The sequence below is a fragment of the Diceros bicornis genome, chromosome 26, assembly GCF_020826845.1.
Source record: "Diceros bicornis minor isolate mBicDic1 chromosome 26, mDicBic1.mat.cur, whole genome shotgun sequence".
Taxonomy (NCBI): domain Eukaryota; kingdom Metazoa; phylum Chordata; class Mammalia; order Perissodactyla; family Rhinocerotidae; genus Diceros; species Diceros bicornis.
The window spans coordinates 19409344-19433928 of NC_080765.1; the positions used below are offsets into that span (position 1 = coordinate 19409344).

The following is a 24585-nucleotide window of genomic DNA, read 5'->3' on the forward strand; positions in this document are numbered from 1 at the left end:
AAGGGAAGAGACCAGATCTTAGGCTTTTTCTGGTTCTTTCCAGTAGCTAGCACAGTGTTGAGCTAATAGTGGGCATTCAAAAATTTGTAAACTAATAGCAATATTTGTAGTATGTATTGAAAACTCCACCATGATAAACCTGAATAAAAATTTTGTATGTAAATATTAAGACCAGAAACAGGCCTTATAGTTTCTTCCCAGTTTCTCATTCTTATAAGCTTTCATTGAGAGCCTACTGTGTACCAAGCACTTTGTTAAGATGTAGGAGAAACGGTTCCTTCTTGACTTCATTTAGTTCAAACTCTACAAAAGGGGAGACATAGGCAAAAATAAAAGTCTGTTGAGTAAAATCATACACTGATTACTCTGTCTTGTAAGAGCTGTTGCCTGAGAAAGTCTGAAAGGAAACTGTCAAACACTCATGTACCTGAAAGTCCAATCTGATGCCCCAAAATGGTTGAGTACAGATGGGTGACGTTGCGAGAGTACCCTCCAAAGGGTTTGAGTGGGTCCAGGGTTAGGGTGATTGCAACTGAGATGTTAACTGGGCCTGAATCTTCCAGGGCCTGCGGGGACTGGGTGGAGACTCTGGCCTGTCCGCTGGTCATTGTGCTTTCCGGAGTTGTGGTGTCATTCGTGAGATGCTTTAATGTTTCATTCTCTGATACACACAAGTCCAAATCATTAAACCGCAGCAGAAAAGTATTCCAATCCTTTAGTAAAATGAAACGGAGAGAAACAAGTGTAAGCGGTCCGGAAGTGCTATCACTGCAGCCATAGAGCCACGACCCTTAGTGTGGCACCACATCACACTGGGGAAACCACACTTCAGAGTCAACCATTTAAAATAATAATGACAATATAGCCATTAGCCTCTTGCACTGGCATAATAGTGTGGTTTTCCAAACCACTCTCATATTCATAATCTAAAATGTAAACTCTTCACTGGCATGAGAGATTAAGTATGCTGTGAGAATAAACCAACTTACTCAAGAAAACATGTAAAAACCCAAAACAGTGTATTATACTTACAGAAAACGATCTAGTCTCAGAATCAAACTTGAAAGCTTGAACAAAGGTTGTAAAACATTAATAGCATTAATCCAAACTCATTTAGCAGTTACAATTAGTTATTTTTTTAAAAATAGGGCTGCCTTAAAATAATTCCTCAAAAGGTCTGTTCTATACATCTTGTTTTCTCTCTCTAGAATGCAAAACCGCAGTAAATACCAATACACGTGGTACTTTTTCCCTCATGATGGATTTTGGATGCCACCTTAGAACAGGAACAATTTCAAAAGGGTGAAGGAAAGATGTTTTCAAGCTTCTCTTAATATCTACACCATGTAATGATGGTTTAATCAAAAGCAGTTTTAATGTTTGATTTCTTTTTTTCTTTTTCCTTTTTTTTTTAAATTTTTTGTTTATTGCAGTAACAGTGGTTACCAGAGGGGAAGGGGAGAGGGAGGAGGGCGAAAGGGATAATTCGGCACATGTGTGTGGTGATGGGTTGTAATTAGTATTTGGGTGGTGAACATGATGTAATCTATGCAGAAATAGAAGTATAATGATGTACACCTGAAATTTATACAAGGTTATAAATCAAAAGCAGTTTTAAAAACACATACAGCTGATTATTCATGGTTAAACTGATACCAACATAGTAAAGTACCCACCAGGGTCTATTTTAATTTTAGCAGAAACCCAAAGATGAACTCATGTTGAAACAGCAACAACAAACCTAACCTAGGCTGTTACATCTAATTTCTTTCTCCCAAGCAACATTAGTCTACAAAAAGTTGCCAAATGTGAAGACAAACCAAGTTACACTTTCAATTACTCTAACACTAGCATTAATTAAAAATGCCAACTGAGAAATCCCCAAGCAGTCAAGCAAGTCTACCTTTACAGCATCAGCATATCAGTACATGGCATTTACTAAGACTGCAACTGGATGTATGAAATGATATTTTCCCTAACACCCACAAACTCAGCAGACCATTCAAGAACATTAGGGGGCCGGCCCCGTGGCTTAGCGGTTAAGTGCGTGCACTCCGCTGTTGGCGGCCCGGGTTCAGATCCTGCGCGCGCACCGACGCACCGGTTCTCCGGCCACGCTGAGGCCTCGTCCCACATACAGCAACTAAAAGGAGGTGCAGCTATGACATACAACTATCTACTGGGGCTTTGGGGGAAAATAAATAAATAAAATTATTAAAAAAAAAAAAAAAGAACATTAGGGCTGAAAATGAACATTCTAGTCTCATCCTTTCATATTCTAGACATAAGGAAACTGAGGCCCAGAGCAAATTAGGGACTCTCTAATTCCACAGTTGAAGGCAGAATCAGGATTAAGTTTTCTGACTCATATCCCAAAACTCTTCCCATATACCTAGGATCCTCCTTTGAAAATAAAATCACTCAATTAATCATAACCAAAGTTCTGCAGCATCTTGGCATTGCTTTTCTGTAGAGCTCAATTCCATTTTGAATAGTCTGTCAAAGCCAATGTCAGGCCCCATTTTGATTATGAAGGGCTAACTATCCAACCTACATCTTAACCACTGGCCTTGGCCAAGTGGTGAACACGGAGCTCTGAGGGAACGCAAAGCCAGGATGCTGCAGAGCTTTGGTTGTGACTAGAAGGGTAGTTTTCAGCACTAACGTGGGTGCAGCCTGTTTGCACAACCTTTAAAGATTAAGGCAGGGTCAGAAAAGTGGGAGAATTAAGCCAGCCAGTATGCCTCTTAATAAGAAACTCTTTGAAAGGGTTCCATGGTAGAAATAACTAAAACTTGTTACTTTTAACTGTTAGAGAGTTCAAGTGTGAAGGTGGTCCCTCCTCCCAAGATCATCTATGATCTAGAACACTGGGGAGCACAAGAGAAAGCCACAATCCCCAGTATACTGAGTAGAACTCTCTTCTCCTTCACAAGGCACACACAATGCAGCAACATTGTAATTTCAATCCCTACTCACACTCACACTCCCACTCCCATCAACAAACATACCCAAGAAGAAAAAGTGTAAGAGGGGCAATGAAGTAATCTACCAAAACAGGAACTAGTTTGTCCTAAAAAAAAAAAACCTTATCCACCAGTAAATTCACCATATCATTAACTCAGCATAATTTCTAACATGTAAAATAAATTTATTAATAGGTATATTGTCATTCACCTCTATTAAACAAGAACTTTTCATTGTTTTCTGATATGCAAAAATACACATCTTTTAAAATCTGCATTGAATGTTCAAACTATTGTATGCCTAGATTAAGGATTAAAGAGCAAAGCCCTAATAATTTATTTAAATTGACCAAAATGTAAAATCTAGAAGGTAAGTTTGTAGATACATGAAGTTTTCCTTCATAAAAAAAAGAAAAATAGGGGCCGGCCCCATGGCGTAGCGGTTAAGTGCGCGTGCTCTGCTGCTGGTGGCCCAGGTTTGGGGCCCAGGCGCGCACTGACACACCACTTGTGAGGCCAGGCTATGGCGGCATCCCACATAAAGCGGAGGAAGATGGGCACAGATGTTAGCTCAGGGCCAGTCTTCCTCAGCAAAAAGAGGAGGATTGGCATGATGTTAGCTGAGGGCTGATCTTCCTCACAAAAAAAAAAAAAAGAAAGAAAAGAAAAAAAAAGAAAAATATATTTGGAAATAAGATCCTGCTTTCTAATTCCTTTAAGATCCCTTCTCATTTAATGAAAAAGCTATCAGTAGGGCAGATAAAACTCCATGATGATACGTGGCTTTAAAATAACAAATGTTTACAGTCTTGAAAAATTGAAACGAGCTAACAATGCAAATATTAAAGCAGCTAGTTCTACAGCTTCTCGACAAACATTTACAAACATACTTTCCAAAATACATGTTTCATCGCTGAAATAGTCTAACTGAAACTGGTAGCATTATTTAAATTAATAACTGACTAGATATTTCCTAACAAAGCGAGTCACAGGGAGATGGAAGACAGAGAATTCTGAATAAATACTGATCTTTCTCACTGGGATAAAAAAGTCACAAAGAAACAAAAGTATGCGGAGAGCCAAAAGGTGTTTGCCCACTCTATAAGGTCCAGCCAGCTTGAGGAAAGAACTTAGAATATACTATACCTCTGCCATTTCTGGTGACTTAATCTCCTTGATTTTGAAGAAATAGCCCAAGGTCAGAAAAGCTATTGCCATGGCGCTTACGCTGATCATAAAGACCACCAAGGGAGGCCGACTGCTAATGTACAGCTTCAGGTTCTCCAGGGGGTTGATGCTGAACATTATTCTGATCAGCTCCACCTGAAAGGAATTAATCAGAAAACTCAGGGACTGACTTGCCAAAAGAAAACCTATGATTCTCACTTTTGTTTCTTTCATTGCTGTTGGGTGAGGAGGTCACTCATTATTGAACTTGAGAACTGTTTGATCATAAATCCATTCAAAAGACTACAAGGAAAAAACACTAAATTTTAACTGTCATTTCCAAGTGGTAAGATCTTGAAAGATATGCATTCTCTCTTTTGGTATGAATCTTCTAATTATTCTATAATGAACATTTGCTACTTTCGTATTACTTAAGAAAATGTTTAAGTAGGTCAGTAATATGACACACGTGCCAACACATACAAAAATAAACTGAGGATGCGCATTTCCTACCACTGAAAAGTTGAATTCCATTTATTCAATATTCTATCTTGTTCGTGCCATATTCATGCCCATCCCAGCACCTGGCACAGAGCAGGTACTCAATACATATTGTAACTTTATCACTCCCCTGCTTAAAACCCTCCTAAGGCTTCCCACTGGACCTAGGATGAGGTGACAGCTCCCTGTCATGGCCCACAGGGTTTCATGATCCAGAAGGCCTGCCAACCTCAATGCATCTCCACCAACATCCCCTCCTCCCTCTCGGGGCTCTGGCCACACTTGCTATTTTTTAGGATCAGCTTGTCAATTTCTGCAAGGAAGTCAGCTGAGACTTTGATAGGGCTTACACTGAATCCGTAGATCAGTTTGGGGAGTACTGCCATGTTAACAATACTGACTTCTAGTCCATGAACCTCGGATGCCTTTCCATTTATTTACGTTTTCTTTAATTTATTTCAACAAAGTTTTGTAGTTTTCAAAGTAGATATGTGTACTTCTTTTGCTAAATTTATTTCTAAGTATTTTATTCTGTTTGGAATTTCTTAACATGACCTATCTGAGAGCCTTTACCACTGCCTGGAATGCTTTCCCCTCCAAGCTTCCACATGCTTGATCTTCTTCTAACGCAGGTCTCCACTCAGTAGTCAGCTCCTCAGAGAGGCCTTCCCTGACCAGACTCAGCCTCCCGTCTCGCAGTATACACTTTACTTCCTTCACACTGTTTAGTGCCAGTCAAGAGTACAATTAATTTTCTACTTGTTTATTGTCTATTATCCCTCATTAGTGAGCTCCATGAGAGCAGAGATTTTGCTAGTCTTGCAATAGACCTGGCCCCTAGAACAGTACCTGGCACATAATGAGCACTTACATATATGAGCGGACTACAACACCACTAAAAAAAGCAATTAAAAAAATCTGTACCAGCTTTTCAATTTTATAGAGAAAAAGATGTACCAACAGCCCCTACGCACTAACAGCAACCACTCGTAACAAGCCAGGCTGTGTACTCATCTGTCCTCGCAAAAGTCCTTGGAGATGGGAAATAATATCAGAGGCAACCCCAGTTTTTAAATTGACAAGTACCACTATCCATAAATGTTTTGTGTACTTTTACTGAATGTGGATATATGAACAGATACCATTACTGATATTGCACTTGAAAACTTGGTAGAAATATTTTATACATCCTTGTGCTATTTTCACTCAACATTCTGTTTCTGAGATTTCTCTCTGCTGATCTAGTACATTGAATTTACCTGCTGTACAGCATGCAATTGTATTATAGCTGGTTATGCCAGGCTGAGGAACCCAGCCAGGTTCTTCCCACTGCCTCACAAACGGCATTGCAGCGGGTACAAGAGTGGCTCTAGCACAACTAGGTTGCAGTGTAGGTCCACGTGCAACTTGATTTTTGTATTGTCAGATGGCTCTCCAAGGGAAGTCATACCAACTTACACTTCCTCCAACAATGAAAGGGCTCCTCCATTTCCCAACATTTGTGCCAACGCTTGATATTCTAAGGCAATCCTATTGATTGGAACCAATAAGATCGATGTAAAACAGTATCTCACCATTAAATTTTAAATTGCATCTCCCTGAAACTGAGCATCTTTTCACTTCCTTATTGGCCATTTAGCTTCTTCCTAGGTGAACTGCCTGAATCTTTAGCCATTTACTAGTAGGATGTTTGTCTATTCCTTAATGTTTAGGAGTTTTTTTTATATTCTGGATAGTGAGCCTTTTCCAATTTTTTATGTTATAAAAAATTACTCCAGGGGCCAGTCCCGTGGCTTAGCGGTTAAGTGCGCGTGCTCCGCTACTGGCGGCCCAGGTTCGGATCCCGGGCGCACACCAATGTACCGCTTCTCCGGCCATGCTGAGGCCACGTCCCACATACAGCAACTAGGAGGATGTGCAACTATGACATACAACTATCTACTGGGGCTTTGGGGGAAAAAAATAAAATAAAAAGGAGGAGGACTGGCAATAGATGTTAGCTCAGAGCTGGTCTTCCTCAGCAAAAAGAGGAGGGTTAGCAGGGATGTTAGCTCAGGGCTGATCTTCCTCACAAAAAAAAAAAAAAAAAACTACTCCAAGTCTGTGGATTTTCTTTCATGTGTTTTATGGTATCTTTTGCCATACAAAAGGTTCCTGATTTTTTTAACAGCTTTATTGAGATCTAATTCACATACCATACAATTCACTCATTTAAACTATACAATTCAATTCAATTCAATTCACAGAATTGGGCGACCATCACTATAATCAATTTTCAAACATTTTCATCATCTCATAAAGAAACCCCATACGCTTTAGCAGTAACCTCCTATTCCCCCCAGCCCCAAGGCAACCAACCACTAATGTACCTTGTCTCTATAGATTTGCCCATTCTGGACATTTCAAAGAAATGGAATTACATAATATGTGGTCTTTTGTGAATGACTTCTTTCACTTAGTATAATGTTTTCAAGGTTCATCCATGTTGTAGCACATATCAGTACTTTGTTCCTTTTTATTGCCCAAAATATTCTATTGTATGAAATATTTTCTCTATTCATAAACATTTTGCTTATCCATTCATCCAGTAAAGGACATCTGAGTTTCCACTTTTTAGCTATTATCACTAATGCTGCCCGGAACATCTGTGTGTACAGTTTTGGGTGGACATATGTTTTCCCTTCTCTCGGCTGTATCTATCCTATATACACCTAGGAGTGGCATTGCTGGGTCACGTGGCAACCATGTTTTAACCTTTCAAGGACCTGCCAGACTATTTTCCAAAGCAAGCGCCCCATTTTGCATTCTCACTAGCTGTGTAACGAGAGTTCCAGTTTCTCCACAACCTCACCAACACTTGTTACTATCTCATTTTTTTATTATAGCCATCCCAGTGGGTCTGAGACAGTGTCTCATTGTGGTTTGATTTGCATTTCCTTGATAGCTGTACGTTCTTGATTTTAATGTATTTAAATTTATCAAGCTTTTCCTTTTATGATTATGTGTGTATTATTTAAGAATCCGTTTCCTATCTCTATATGTCATAAAGTTTTTTTATTATTTTCCTCTGTAAGTTTTATAGATTTACTTTTGACTTTTAGTCTCATATCTACTTGCAACTGATTTGGGAGTCCAGAATCAGGTAGGTTTCTACTTTAATCTTTTTCTACATAGGTGGCCAACTGTCCAATACCACTTATTGACCATGGTTTTGTATTGAACATGGATTTCCCATGGATTTGCAATGCCATCTCTCACATATACCAAGCTCCCACATATATGTGGGTTTGTTACTAGGCTCTTATTTGTATTCCATCGCTATACCTGTCTCTCCCTACCTCAGTACCATGCTGTTTTAAATCTTGCTATCTACAACAAGAAGTCTACCATTTTACTTTTATTCAAAATTGTCTTGGCTATTCTAAGTCCTTTACTCCGCCATATGAATTTAGGTTCCGATTGTAAAGTTCCCAGAAAAATCTTGTTGGGATTTAAACTGGAATTGCACCAAATATACTATTAATTTGGGAAAGAAATGACATCTTTACAATATTGTGTTTCCTAATCTGTGAAGATGGTATCTCTCTCCACTTAATTGGGTCCACTTTTCTTTTTCAATAAGTTTTTTAAACTTTCTGTTACCTATCTTGTTAGATTGATTCAAAGAAATACTAACCTATGCAGCTATCACTGATAGTATCTTCAAAAAAGTACATTTTCTATTGTTGTGAGTTTACACAAAAGCAACAGACTTTTATATATCGATCTTGATTTCAGACAGTTTGCTGAAATCTTTTAAATTCTAATTATCCTGTCTCTAGCTTCTCTTGGATTTTGTGTAGGCAGTCACACTGCAAACAATAACAGTGTTTCTTCCTTTCCAGCTCTTACTTAAGTTTTTTTTTTCTTTTTCTTACTACTTTGACTAGAACCTTCAGTGAAATGATGTATATAAGTGGCAATAGTAGAAATCCTTGCCTCATCCCTGGGCTTTAAAGAAAATGCTTCTAATGCTTCACTATTAAATAGAGCATAAGATGAAGGTTTCTGAAAGAAATCTCTCAACAGGTTAAGGAAGTACCCTTCTATTTCAAGTTTGCAAAGAGACTTTAATCATAAATAAAGTTACATCTTAATGGATGCTTTATCTGCAACGTCTGAACAACGAATGTTTTCTCCTTTAATCTGTTAACATGAACTATGTTAATTGATTTTTTATCTTGACTCATATTTACATTCCTTGGACAAACTTAACATGATGATTTTTTAAAACTACATTGCTGATTTATGTTTGCTAAATTTTATTTGAATTCCACGTCTATTCATAAATGAGATAAGAAAATTATAGGCCATTATCATACTCTCCTTGACTCATCCTATTACCATAAAATTAATTGTGTTCACTCATCTATTTTCTAGAACAATGTGTATAAGATATTTGCTTCTATTTCTTGGAAGCTTAATAGACCTTGAACATAAAACTATCTGGATCCATCAAGTTTTTGTTTGGTTTTGTATTTTGGTGAGTTGTCTTAACTACTTATTCATGTTTTTAATGACTATAAGTCTATATTTTCTATTTCTATTGAGTCAATTTTGATAAGATATATTATTCTAGGAAATGGCCCATTTTATATTGGTTTTTAAGATTTCTGCCATAGTATTATTTTGTGATTTGTTAAATTTGTAACTTACTTGTAGTTATGTTCTTTTTCATTACAAATGTTTTTGCGTTTGCCCTCTCTACTCTCTTTTTAACCAATCTTACCAGACCAGTATTGTATTAGTATTTTCAAAGAACCAGTATTCGGTTTTGCAGATTACATCTAGATAATTTCTTTGTTTTCTATTTCAGTAATTTCTACATATATTTTTTATTATTTTTATCCATCTGCTTTCTTTGGGTTTACTCAGTTCAGTTTTTCTAACTTCTTCAGTTGGAATATTATCTCAGATATTTTATTCTTCCTTTCTAATGTAAGCATTTCAGAATTAAATTTCCCTCAATATACTCCTTTAGCTGCATTACTTGTCATCACCACTACCACCAACCTAATCCATCAGCAAATCTTGTTGATTTTCTTTCAAAAATACATCTCAGATCCACCCACCTGGTCCTATCTTCTTGTTAAGGTGACAGACTGATCACTGTATCAGCCCTCCACATATCTCTACAGCCCTAAGACTGCTATATCCAAGTGCCCACTGAATATCTCTATACCTATATGTTCCACAACACGTCCAAAACCAAACTCATCTGCTTTCCTGCTCAATCTGATTCTTTCTCCTGTATTCCCCATTTAATTTAGAACTTTGGAAAACATCCTAGACTACTTCTGCCTTACTCCTCACATCAAAGCAATTACTAAGAGCTAAAGATTCTATTTCTTTAACATCTCTTACTTCTTCCTCTTCCTTTCCATAATCCTCTGTTAACTCCCCTTAGTTCAGGCTCTCATTATTTTTTTCTGTGACTATCACTAAGAGTCTCAACTGGATCTTCCTGTTACCAAATAATCCATCCTCCACGTGCTGTCAGAGTGATTTTTCCAAATGCAAATCTAATCACGTTACTGTTTAAATCTCTCAGAGCTCCAAATGACCAAGGTATAAAGTCCAAGCTCCTGACAATGGCAGTCCACCATGAGCCAGGTCTTATCTACTTCTCAATGGTTTGACTAACTGCTTGCAATTCCCAGAACATATTAGACAATATGAGAGCTTCAAGCTTTCCAGTCCAGTGATCCTCTTGACCTTCATGAGCCACATCCAACTACTTCAGCCCACTCTGTCAAGACTCGGCTCAACGGTTACGTTCTCTATGAAATGTTTCCCAGCCCCTCCCCACCAGCCTCTCAGGGAGAAGTGACCACTTTCACTTTTAAGCGCCCACTATACTCTGCAAATTTCTCACACAGAGACTGAAACAATTTATTGCAGTTGCCTGTGTATATGTCTATCTTCCCAACCAAGCTGTAAGCCTCTTAAGGGCAGACAGAACGTCTTACGTGCCTCTGCATAACCAATATCTAGACACAATATAGGTGATTTAAAAATGCAAGTTCATTAAATGAATGAATCAAATGAATCCAGACTTAAAACATAAACTAAAAAATAACCTAGAAAGTGATTACACCAAGATTACAGGATACAAGGCTAATATATAAAAGTCAATTGCCTTCCTATATACCAGCAAGGAACAAGCTGAATCTGAAATTAAAAACACAATACCACTTATATTAGCACCTCCAAAAATGAATACCTAGATATAAATCTAACAAGTAATGTACAAGGATCTGTATGAGGAAAACTACAAAACCCTCATGAACAAAATCAAAGAACTAAATAAACAGAGAGATATTCCATGTTCATGGATAGAAAGACAATATGTCGAGATGTCAGTTCCTCTCAACTTGACCTACAGATTCAACACAATCCCAATCAAAATCCCAGCAAGTTATTTTGTGGATATCAACAAACTTATTCTAAAGTTTATACGGAGAGATCAAAGAACTAGAATAGACAATACTGAAGAAGAACAACAAAGGTGGAGGACTGACTCTATTCGACTTCAAGACTTACTATAAAGCTCCAATAATCATGACACTGTGGTATTGGCAAAAAAATAGATAAACAGATCAATGGAACAGAACAGAGAGCCCAGAAATAGACCCACCTAAATACAGTCAACTGATCTTCAACAAAAGAGCAAAGGCAATAAAATCAAGCAAAGACAAGTCTTTTCAACAAATGGTGCGGGAACTACTGGACACCCACATACAAAAAAATGAATCTAGACACAGACCTTATACCCTTCACAAAAATGAACTCAAAATGGATCACATACTTGAATGTAAAATGCAAAACTATAAAACTCCTAGAAGATAATATAGGAGAAAACCTAGATGACCTTGAGCTTGGTGCTGACTTTTTAGATATAACACCAAAGGCATCATCCATGAAAGAAAGAACTGATAAGGTGGACTTCATTAAAATTAAGAATTTCTGCTCTATGAAAGACACTGTTAAGAGAATGAGAAGACAAGCACAGACTGGGAGAAAATATTTGCAAAAGACATATCTGATAAAGGACTGTTATCCAAAATATACAAAGAACTCTTAAAACTCAACGATAAGAAAACAAATGTCATATGTCTTCAGGAAACGCAAGTTGAAACAACAATGAGATAACACTACACACTTATTAGAATGGCCAAAGCCCAGACACTGACAATACCAAATAGTGGCAAGCATGTGGAGCAACAGGAACTCTCATTCATTACTGGTAGGATTGCAAAATGGTACAGCCACTTTGGAAGACAGTTTGGTGGTTTCTTACAAAACTAAACATAAATCCCTTACCATACAATACAGCAATTGCACTCCTTGCTATTTACCCAAAGGAGTTTAAAACTTATGTCCACAAAAAACCTGCACATGGATGTTTACAACACCTTTATTCATAATTGTCACAATTTGGAAGCAACCAAGATACCTTTCAGTAGATGAATGGATACACTGGCATATCCAGACAATGAAATATTGTTCAGCACTAAAAACAAACAAGCTATCAAGCCATGAAAAGGCAGGGGGGAACTTTAAATGCATATTACTAACTGAAAGATATCAATCCGAAAAGGCTACCTACTGTATGATTCCAACTATGTGACATTCTAGAAAAGGCAAAACCATGAAGACAAAAAGATCAGTGGTTGCCAGAGTTTGCAACAGGGAGGGAGGGATGAACAGGCAGAACACAGAGGATTTTTAGATCAGTGAAAACACTCTGCATGATACTATAATGGTAAATACATGTCATTATACATTTGTCCAAACTCCTAGAATATAGAACACCAAGAGTGAACCCTGATGTAAACTATGAACTTTGGGTGATAATGAGGTGTCGGTATAGGTTCATGAACTGTAACAAATGTATCACCCTACTGGGGGACGTTGACAATGGGGAAGCTACGCATGCGTGGAGGCAGAGTGTTATATGGGAAACCTCTAGATGTTCCCCTCAATTTTGCTGTGACTCTAAAACTGTTTTAAAAAAACTAAATTTTTTTTTAAAAAGTACAAATCTAGACATGACACTAGTTAAGATTAATAAATGGATTCAGAAACAAAAATATCAACAATAAATTAGAGTTCCATTTATTGAGAAAGAGAACATAACCTGAATTGTATATAAAAATAAATGGGGGGCCGGCCCAGTGGCCTAGCGGTTAAGCTTGTGTGCTCCACTTTGAGAGCCCGGGGTTCACAGGTTCAGATCCCGGGCACAGACCTACGCACCACTTATCAAGCCATGCTGTGGTGGCATCCCATATAAAATAGAGGAAGATGGGCACAGATGTTAGCCCAGGGCCAATCTTCCTCACCAAAAAGAGGAGGATTGGCATCGGATGCTAGCTCAGGGCTAATCTTCATCAATCAATCAATCAATAGGAACTATTCACCACCTGGAACTACAACTATGAAATATCTAGAAAAATAGAAAAATCTGAATTAAATTCACTTCTATAGAAAACTAACAGTCACTAAAACCATATAACACCAAAGTGTAAACACTTATATATACACATATATCTCAACATAAATACACACAAATTAGCAAACAATGTTAACATAAGCCAGTTTAATTAGAGAAAGTTCCAGAGGAGGCCAATTGTATTCACTTAAAAAGGGAAAGCATTTTTGATTTTTGAATAAAACTATTAAAAGTCCAAATATTTCACAAACTTAAAATTCCTTTTCACCATTCACAAGTGTTTTCAAACATGAATTTAACAAAGGCTAAACAAATTTATTCCCTCTGCAAAGAAAAACAAGAAAATTTCTGTAATCTTCACAATAGTAAATGTCACTTTTAAATAAAGAATAAGTTAAGCTCTGTATGAGAAGAAAAGTGGATAGAAAAAAAGCACACTATTCAACCCCCCCCCCCGTTAAATTCATCCCAACTCCAATTAGAGACTTTCCCCAGGATAAAGAAATGACCAGGGCTGGGAAGCTGCCTCTCTGGAAAGTCTAGGGATTTAAGGTACAGAGAACACGGTGAAAAGGTAATTTCACAAGCATGTGACAACATGTGATTAAAGTCCATCAACACAGTACCTAGAGCTCTGAGACTAGTTCAATGACAACACTAAACATCAAGTAGCAATTTAAGTAAGCAAAAGCATTACTAAGATTATCTCCGAGTTACCACAAGCAGCCCTCAAGTTAGCAGAAACACAAGTTGGTTAAAAGGGGAGGGAGAAGGTTGTTACAAACTTTTTAGAGCCCAACTTGGTGACACATATCAATAGCATTAAAACCTAGCACACTCTTACCTCTGTGATTCTACTTCTAAGAACTTTACCTGAGGAAATATTCATTGCTGAAAACAAAGATTTAACTAACTAATAAGACAGTTATCCTAGGAGTGTCTAAAACAGTAAAAACCAGGCTGGCCCGGTGGTGTAGTGGTTAAGTTCATGGGATCCACTTTGGCAGCCCAGGGTTCACCAGTTAAAATCCTGGGCGCAGACCTACACACTGCTCATCAAGCCATGCTGTGGCAGCATCCCACGTACAAAAAAATAGAGGAAGATTGGCACAGATGTTAGCTCAGTGACAATCTTCCTCACACACACACACACACACACACACAGTAAAAACTGGAAAACTAAATATCCAACAATAGCAAGGAAATGGTGAAAGTATGGTATGTCCCCAGTAAGAACACAATGTAGCCATTAAAAACACAGCATCTAGAGTGACGTCAGCATCATGGCGGAGTGAGCTTTCCCGTGAATTCTTCCCCCACAAGATCCAACAAAAGTAACAGCCACAGACCAACAACGGAAACCCAGACAGTGAAAAGCTAGAGCGGAGGGATCCACACTGCCGCACATCTGAGAGCGGAACGTGCTGGGCCCCCAGAGGAAGTGGGGAGAGGTAAGGAGAACTCCGCTCCCTCCCCATCAGATCAGCGATCCGGTCCGCGCGGCTCCCAGAGAGGGGGGAGGGGCGGCCCTCGGTGGGAAACTGTAGCTCTTCGGGCTCTCTCAGCCAGTGGGAAACTCCCGCACAGAGGGCTCAGAGGAGCCACAGGGCTACCATCAACATCTGAGCAACCCAGAGAGCGGATAAAGAGGGGCAAACGAGAAGCCTCCCACGTCAGGGACCCAGAGGGCAAAAGAGAGAGCTCCCCACTTCCCGCAACCCGGAGTCTGCAGCTCGACCAGATCTAGCGGTCCGAGGCAGACCTGAATAAACTGGACTGGACCCGTGGATCGCAGTGGGGAAAACAAAACAAAACTGCGGATCGCAGCAGAAAAACTGGGGCAGAGCACAGGGGGCTTAGACTACACAGCCCTTTACCACCAGACAGTGGCGGCAGGTGGAAATTGCAACCAGAGACTTCCAGGATGAGGAAAATCAAAACCAACACAGGAACCACAATGCAAAAATATATGAAATCACCAGACCAGAAACAAAATGACAAGCACCCAGAAATCAACCCCGAAGACACAGAAATCCATAAACTAAATGACAGAGATTTCAAAATAGCTATCATAAAAACACTCAACGAAATACGAGACAACACAGACAAACAATTCAATGAGATTAGGAGTTTCTTCACAAAAGAGATTGAAATCATAAAGAAAAACCTATCAGTGCTGATGGAGATAAAGAACACAATGGAGGAGATAAAGGAGAATCTGGAATCTTTAAAGAACAGAGCTGACAATATGGAGGAAAGAATTAGTACTTTAGAGGATAGGAATACAGATATACTCCAGATGGAAGAAGAGAGAGAACTAAGACTAAAAAGAAATGAAGAAAGACTCCGAGAAATATCGGACTCTATTAGAAAACGTAACATAAGAATTATAGGTATTCCTGAGGGAGAGGAGAGGGAAAGAGGAACAGAGAGCCTATTCAAGGAAATAATAGCTGAAAATTTCCCAAATCTGGGGAAGGAGCAGGAAATACCAGTAAGCGAAGCCAACAGGACGCCTATATATATTAACAGACAAAGGCCTTCACCACGACACCTAGTGGTAAGGCTAGCCAGGGTCAACGACAAAGAAACAATATTAAGGGCAGCTAGACAAAAACGAAAAATAACGTACAAAGGAACTCCCATCAGGCTCTCAGCGGATTTCTCAACAGAAACTTTTCAGGCTAGAAGAGACTGGAATGATATATTCAAAATACTAAAAGACAAAAACTTTCAGCCAAGAATACTCTATCCAGCAAAAATATCCTTCAAATATGATGGAGAAATAGTAACTCTCCCAGATAAACAAAAGCTAAGGGAGTTCATGGCCACGAGACCGCCACTACAAGAAATACTCAAGAAGGCCCTCAGGCCTGAAAACAAGAAGAGAAAGGGAACACAAAGCTTGGAGTAAGGAGAAAAGTAGGTAGACAAAATCAGAGAAATAGGAGATCTTTACCGGAATAGGTTAGCAACCACTTAAATACTAAACTCAAAGATCAAAGGAAGAAATTCACCAAAAATAAATTTAACCTCATCACTGTAAACACACAGCCACAACACAAGATAGAATAAGGTATAACAAGAGCAACTTAGAAGGGGAAGAGGAAAGTGACTGAATTGACTTAGTATAAGGAAATAGGAGGCTATCAGATAATGGACTATCTCATACAGAAGATTTTTCGCCCAAACCTCAAGGTAACCACTAAACAAATAATCAAATTAAAACCACATATGATAAACAAAGAGAAAACTAGAAGAATCATAAGACAGAACAACCAAACTGAATTGGCAGTCCAAAACAAATGGGACAAGAAACAAAGGAAATGCAAAAGAACCAGAAAATAAGTGACAAAACAGCAACATTCAACCCTCATATTTCAATAATTACCCTAAATGTAAATGGATTGAACTCTCCAATCAAAAGATACAGAGTGGCAGGATGGATTAAAAAGCAAGACCCAACAATATGCTGCCTTCAGGAAACACATCTTAGCACTAAAGACAAGCACAGGCTCAGAGTGAAAGGATGGAAGACAATACTCCAAGCTAATGGCAAACAAAAGAAAGCAGGTGTTGCCATACTCATATCAGACAAAGTAGACTTCAAGATAAAACAGGTTAAGAAAGACAAAGAAGGGAAATATATAATGATAAAAGGGACACTCCATCAAGAAGACATATCACTTATAAATATATATGCACCCAACATAGGAGCACCAATGTACATAAAACAACTATTAACAAACCTAAAAGGAGAAATCAACAACAACACAATAATAGTAGGGGATCTTAACACCCCACTTACAGCAATGGATAGATCATCCAGACAAAAAGTTAATAAAGAAATATTAGACTTAAATGAAAAACTGGACGAGATGGACCTAGCAGACATATACAGAGCACTCCACCCAAAAACAGCTGACTACACATTCTTCTCAAGCGCGCATGGAACATTCTCTAGGATAGACCATATGTTGGGGAACAAAGCAAGCCTCAATAAATTTAAGAAGATTGAAATCATAACAAGCATCTTTTCAGACCATAAGGCTATGAAACTGGAAATGAACCAGGAAAAAAGAACTGGGAAAGTGACAAAAATGTGGAGATTAAACAACATGCTACTGAACAACCAAAGGATCATTGATGAAATTAAAGGAGAAATCAAAAACTATCTGGAAACAAACGAAAATGATAACATGCCATATCAAACCATATGGGACGCAGCAAAAGCGGTCCTGAGAGGGAAACTCATAGCGATACAAGCCCACCTTAACAAACAAGAAAAACCCCTAATAGGCAACCTTAAATTACACCTAACAGAACTAGAAAAAGAAGAACAAACAAAGCCCAAAGCCAGCAGAAGGAGAGAAATAATAAAAATCAGAGCAGAAATAAATGATATTGAGACCAAAAAAACAGTAGAAAGGATTAATGAAACAAAGAGTTGGTTCTTCGAGAAGATAAACAAAATAGACAAACCCTTAGCCAGGCTAACTAAGAAAAAAAGAGAAAAGGCTCAAGTAAATAAAATTAGAAATGAAAGAGGAGAAATTACAACGGATACCATGGAAATACAGAGGATTATAACAGAATACTATGAGAAATTATATGCCAACAAATTGGACAATCTAGAAGAAATGGATAAATTCTTAGACTTATACAACCTCCCAAAATTGAACCAAGAAGAAATGGAGAATCTGAATAGACCAATCACAAGTAAAGAGATTGAAATAGTAATCAAAAACCTCCCAAAAAATAAAAGTCCAGGACCAGATGGCTTCTCCAGTGAATTTTACCAAACATTCAAAGAAGATTTAATACCCATCCTCCTCAAACTATTCCAAAAAATAGAGGAAGATGGAATACTTCCTGAATCATTCTATGAGGCCAACATCACCCTGATACCAAAACCAGACAAAGACAATACAAAGAAAGAAAATTACAGGCCAATATCGCTGATGAACATTGATGCAAAAATCCTCAACAAAATATTGGCAAACCGAATACAACAATATATTAAAAAGATCATACAGGGGCCGGCCAGGTGGCGCAAGCGGTTAAGTGCGCGCGCTCCGCTGCGGCGGCCCGGGGTTCGCTGGTTCGGATCCCGGGCGCGCACCGACGCACTGCTTGGTAAGCCATGCTGTGGCGGCGTCCCATATAAAGTGGAGGAAGATGGGCACCGATGTTAGCCCAGGGCCGTCTTCCTCAGCAAAAAAAAAAAAAAGAGGAGGATTGGCGGATGTTAGCTCAGGGCTGGTCTCCTCACAAAAAAAAAAAAAAAAAAAAGATCATACACCATGATCAAGTGGGATTTATACCAGAGACGCAGGGATGGTTCAACATCCGCAAATCAATCAACGTGATACATCACATCAACAAAACAAAGAATAAAAACCACATGATCGTCTCAATAGACGCAGAGAAGGCATTTGACAAGATACAACATCCATTTATGATAAAATCTCTCAATAAAATGGGAATAGAAGGAAAGTACCTCAACATAATAAAGGCCATATATGACAAACCCACAGCTAACATCATACTCAACGGGGAAAGACTGAAAGCCATTCCTCTGAGAACAGGAACGAGGCAGGGCTGCCCACTCTCACCACTCCTGTTCAACATAGTACTGGAGGTTTTGGCCAGAGCAATTAGGCAAGAAAAAGGAATAAAAGGAATCCAAATAGGTAACGAAGAAGTGAAACTCTCACTATTTGCAGATGACATGATTGTACATATAGAAAACCCTAAAGAATCTGTTGGAAAACTGTTAGAAACAATCAACAACTACAGCAAAGTTGCAGGGTACAAAATCAATCTACAAAAATCAGTTGCATTTCTATATGCTAATAATGAACTAACAGAAAGAGAGCTCAAAAAGATAATACCATTTACAATTGCATCAAAAAGAATAAAATACCTAGGAATAAATCTTACCAAGGAGGTGAAGGACCTATACAATGAGAACTACAAGACATTATTGAGGGAAATCTACGATGACATAAAGAAATGGAAAGATATCCCATGCACGTGGATTGGAAGAATAAACATAGTTAAAATGTCTATATTACCTAAAGCAATCTACAGATTCAATGCAATCCCAATCAGAATCCCAATGACATTCTTCACAGAAATAGAAAAAAGAATACTAAAATTTATATGGGGCAACAAAAGACCCCGAATAGCTAAAGAAATCCTAAAGAAAAAGAACAAAGCAGGAGGCATCACAATTCCTGACTTCAAAACATACTACAAAGCAATAGTAATCAAAACAGCATGGTACTGGTACAAAAACAGACACACAGATCAATGGAACAGAATTGAAAGCCCAGAAATAAAACCACACATATACGGACAGCTAATTTTCGACAAAGGTACTAAGGACATGCAATGGAGAAAGGAAAGTCTCTTCAATAAATGGTGTTGGGAAAACTGGACAGCCACATGCAAAAGAATGAAAGTGGACCATGTGCTATCGCCATTCACAAAAGTTAACTCAAAATGGATCAAAGACCTGAAGGTGAGACCTGAAACTATAAAACTCATAGAAGAAAATATAGGCAACACACTATTTGACATTGGGTTTAAAGGAATCTTTTCGGATGACATGCCTACCCAGACTAGGGAAACTAAAGAAAAAATAAACAAATGGGACTTTATCAGACTAAAGAGCTTTTATAAGACAAATGAAACCAGAATCAAGATGAACAAACAACCAACCAGCTGGGAGAGAATATTTGCAAAACATACATCTGACAAGGGGTTGATCTCCATAATATATAAAGAACTCACACAATTGAACAACAAAAAAACAAACAACCCGATCAAAAAACGGGCAGAGGAAATGAACAGACACTTCTCCAAGGAAGATATACAGATGGCCAATAGGCACATGAAAAGATGCTCAACATCACTAATCATCAGGGAAATGCAAATCAAAACAACACTAAGATACCACCTCACGCCCGTTAGAATGGCTATAATCACCAAGACAAAAAACAACAAATGTTGGAGAGGATGTGGAGAAACAGGAACCCTCATACACAGCTGGTGGGAATGCAAATTGGTGCAGCCTCTATGGAAAACGGTATGGAGATTCCTCAAAGAATTAAAAATAGATATGCCCTATGATCCAGCCATCCCACTACTGGGAATCTATCCAACGCACCTGAAATCAACAATCCAAAGAGGCTTATGCACCCCTGTGTTCATTGCAGCATTATTCACCATAGCCAAGAAGTGGAAGCAACCTAAGTGTCCCTCGACTGACGATTGGATTAAGAAAATGTGGTATATATATACAATGGAATACTACTCAGCCATAAAAAAAGACAAAATCGTCCCATTTGCAACAACATGGATGGGCCTGGAGCGTATTATGTTAAGTGAAATAAGCCAGAAAGAGAAAGACAAACACTGTATGATCTCACTCATATGTGGAATATAAACCAACACATGGACAGAGAAAGCTGGACTGTGGTTACCCGGGAAGTGGGGGTGGGGGGTGGGCACAAGGGGTGAAGGGAGTCATATATGGGGTGATGGACAAACAAAAATGTACAACCCAAAATTTCACAATGTTAGAAACCATTAAAATATCAATAAAAAAAAAAAAAAAAAAAACACACAGCATCTACTCCCAACAAACAAAAGTCTAGAACTAGATGGGTTCACTGATGAATTCTACCAAAAATTCAATAATTTAATACCTATCTTTCTCAAACTCTTCCAAAAAACTTACCAGGAGAGAACGTTTCAAATACATTTTATGAGGCTGATATTACCCTGATACCAAAACCAGACAAGACAATCACAAAAAAAAATTACACGCCAATATCCTTGATGAACCTTGATGCAAAAATCCCCTGCAAAACATTAGCAAACCAAATTCAACTATACATTAAAAAGATCATACACCACAATCAAGTAGAGTTTATTCCAGGGATGCAAGGATGGTTCAACATCTGCAAATCAATCAACGTGATACACCCCACATTAACAAAATGAAGTCTAAGAATCATATGACAATCTCAAGAGATGCAGAAAAAGTATTTGATAAAATTCAATATCCATTTATGATAAAAAGCTCTCAACAAAGTGGGTACAGAGGGAATGTACCTCAACATAATAAAGACTACATATGACAAACCTGCAGCTAACATCATACTCAATGGGGAAAAGCTAAAAGCTCTTCCTCTAAGATCAGGAACAAGACAAGGATACCCACTCTCACCACTTTTATTCAACATAGTATTGGAAGTCTAGCCACAGCAATTAGGCAAGGCAAAGCAATAAAAGGCATCCAGATCAGAAAAGAAGAAGTAAAACTGTCACTATTTATAGATGACGTGATCTTATCTACAGGAAACCCTAAAGACTCCATCAAAAAACTATTAGAACCAATAAATGAATTCAGTAAAGTCAAACGATACAAAATCAACACACAAAAATCAATAATGTTTCCGTATACCAATCAGAAAGAGAAATTAAGAAAACAATCCCAGAGTGATGTCATCATCATGGCAGCATGAGAGGATACCTTTATCTCTTCCCTTCAATCTACAGCAACTAAAACATCCATAACCCAACAAAGGCTACAATGCTCAACACACCAGGACACCGGAGAGATCCAAACATCGGTACATACAAAGGTAGGTGGATTGGAGAACAAAGAGGAGGCTAAATGGGGGAACAGTAAAGGCAGTGCCTGGGATCCTGAATCCTTGGCCACAGCACCTGAGCCAGCCACCTCTAGCCTCAGAGAACCAAGTGGGCAGCAGCAAATGCATGTGTGCAACTCTGGCCAGCCAGCCTCAGTGGCATCTGCAGCCCTGGGGAGCGGAACAGCAGCAGAGCCACGTGATCCCAGGCCTCCAGCCATGGCTCACAGCCTGGTAGCAGCAGCAGAGGCACACCAGAACTTCAACATCCCAGCCACAGCAGTGCCTGTGACCACAAAGTAACAAGCAACAGCAGAGGTGATGCCCTGTGAATCCGACTCCCTCCCCACCCTTCTCCTCCCTACCATGGCAGCACAGCTTCCAACCCCGGTGATCCCAGATGCAGTGGATGCGTCAGCCATCTCTGTACCCCCAGCAGTGAAGCCAAGCCGGCAACCGCAGTGACACTGGCAACAGTAACGCATCAGTGACCCCCAGAAGCACAGAGAGTGATGACAAGAATACCAATGACATCCCAAATAGAAGCAGTGGAAGTTAAAATGTGGAGATCCCCAAATACAGCCAGAGAAAGCTCAGGTAAGAGAAACCAAAAACTAGCACTATAGAGCCACCTACTGAAAAACAAAAGAAAGGTCTCTAATCTCTAAACAGTTGAGAAGTTGGAATCAAAACAAAGCTATACCTAAAGAAAAAAAGCGTTTGCTACAACAAATGCACGAGCAGAGGACTAACTTAGCAAGCATCACAAAAAGCCACAGTTACACAATATCACAAAAACAAAAAAAACAATTCTCCAGGAACCAAAAATAAAGTCATAAAAGACTGTGATCTAATTGATAAATAATTCAAAATACCTATCATGAAGACAATCAACGAGCTACAAGAAAGGCAGTTCGATGAGCTCAGAAATAAAATCAGTGAACAGAAGGAATACTTTAGCAAAAAGACTGACACTCTAAAAAAGAACCAAACAGAAAATCTGGAGCTAAAGAACTCAGTAAATGAGATGAAGAATGCATTAGAGAGCAGTGAAATAGAAAAGACCACATGGAAGAGAGAATTACCAAGCTCAAAGACAGAAACCTAGAAATGATGCAGATAGAAGAGGAGAGAAAACTAAGATTTTTTAAAAATATAAAAATTCTATGAGAATTATCTGACTCCATTAGAAAAGGCAACGTAAGGATAATGAGTATCCCAGAAGAAGGGAGAGAAAAAGGAGCAGAGACTTTACTTAAAGAAATTGTAGCTGAAAATTCCGCAAATCTGGGGAAGGAACTGGACATACAAATTCTTGAAGTTAACAGAACACTCAATTATCTCAATGCCAAAATATTTTCTCCAAGACACATGATAATAAAACCCTTAAAAGTCAATGACAAAGAAAGATTATTAAAGGAATCTGGGGGGGGGACTATAACCTACAAGGGAAACCACATTAAGCTATAAGCAGATTTCTCAGCAGAAAACTCTACAGGCCAGGAAAGAGTGGAATGATATATTCAAATACTGAAAGATAAAAACTGTCAGCCAAGAATACTCTATCCAGCAAAGTTATCTTTCACATATGAAGGAGAAATAAAGGTTTTCCCAGACAAACAAAAGCTGGGGGAGTTCATCACCACTAGACCTGCCTTACAAGAAATGTTGAAAGGAGTTCTCCTACCTGACAGAAAAAGGCAAAGTTGTACCAAGTTTTGAGCAAGGTGATAAACAGAATCAGAAAACCGCAACTCTATATCATCAGAATAGGTTAGTAAACACATAACATAAAGGATAAAGGGAAAGGAGACAATAAAAATAACCATTTCAATTTGGTAACAAACACAATACAAAAATGGATAATTTGTGACAACAAAAAAAGGGGAAGAGAAAAAGGATGAAACCTGCATAGGAAAACGAAGATAAGATGCTATCAGCAGAAAAAGGACTATCTCATCTATGACCTTTTATACAAACCTCATAGGAACCACAAAACAAAAATTCAGAGCAGAGTCACGAAACATAAAAAAAGAGGAAACTGAGAAATATATCACAGAAAACCACCAAACCAAAATGGCAGATAGAAACACAAGGAAAAAGAAATAACGGAAACATAGAGCAAAGAGAAAAAAGATAAAATGGCAGTATTAAGTCCTCGTATATCAATAACCACTCTAAATGTAAATTAGGGTAAAATTATAATTCATTGTGAATTTGATTGAATTCACCAATCAAAAGACAGAGAGGCTGGATGGATTAAAAAACAAGACCCAGGGCCGGTCCCGTGGCTTAGCGGTTAAGTGCGCGTGCTCCGCTACTGGCGGCCCGGGTTTAGATCTCAGGCGCGCACCGCTGCACCGCTTCTCCAGCCATACTGAGGCCGCGTCCCACGTACAGCAACTAGAAGGATGTACAACTATGACATACAACTATCTACTGGGGCTTTGGAGGGAAAAAAAGGAGGAGGATTGGCAATAGATGTTAGCTCAGAGCCGGTCTTCCTCAGCAAAAAGAGGAGGATTAGCACAGATGTTAGCTCAGGGCTGATCTTCCCCACAAAAAAAAAAAAAAAAAAACAAGACCCGGGGCCAGCCTGGTGGCAGGCATATCGGTTAAGTGTGCATGCTCAGCTGCGGCAGCCCAGGGCTTGCAGGTTTGGATCTTGGGCATGCGCCGACACACTGCTTGTCAAGCCATGCTGTGGTGGCATCCCATATAAAGTAGAGAAAGATGGGCACGGATGTTAGCCCAGGACCAGTCTTCCTCAGCAAAAAGAGGAGGATTGGCA

At 38.8% G+C, this 24585-nt stretch overlaps 1 protein-coding gene across 3 annotated transcripts in view; it reads right to left on the minus strand.

The window, feature by feature from the left end:
- TMEM248 (transmembrane protein 248) overlaps positions 1-24585 on the minus strand; it is a 42877-nt gene that overhangs the window by 7592 nt on the left and 10700 nt on the right. For 2 of the 3 annotated variants that reach the window (XM_058569487.1, XM_058569488.1), the window contains exons 2-3: positions 4113-4289; positions 428-713 (exon numbers count right to left, since the gene is read on the minus strand). In XM_058569487.1, coding sequence (XP_058425470.1) covers positions 428-713; positions 4113-4271 — 445 coding nt within the window. In that variant the 5' untranslated portion in view covers positions 4272-4289. Of the gene's footprint in view, positions 1-427; positions 714-4112; positions 4290-5207; positions 5356-24585 lie in introns of those variants that run through there. The other variant, XM_058569489.1, reaches the window with a different exon arrangement.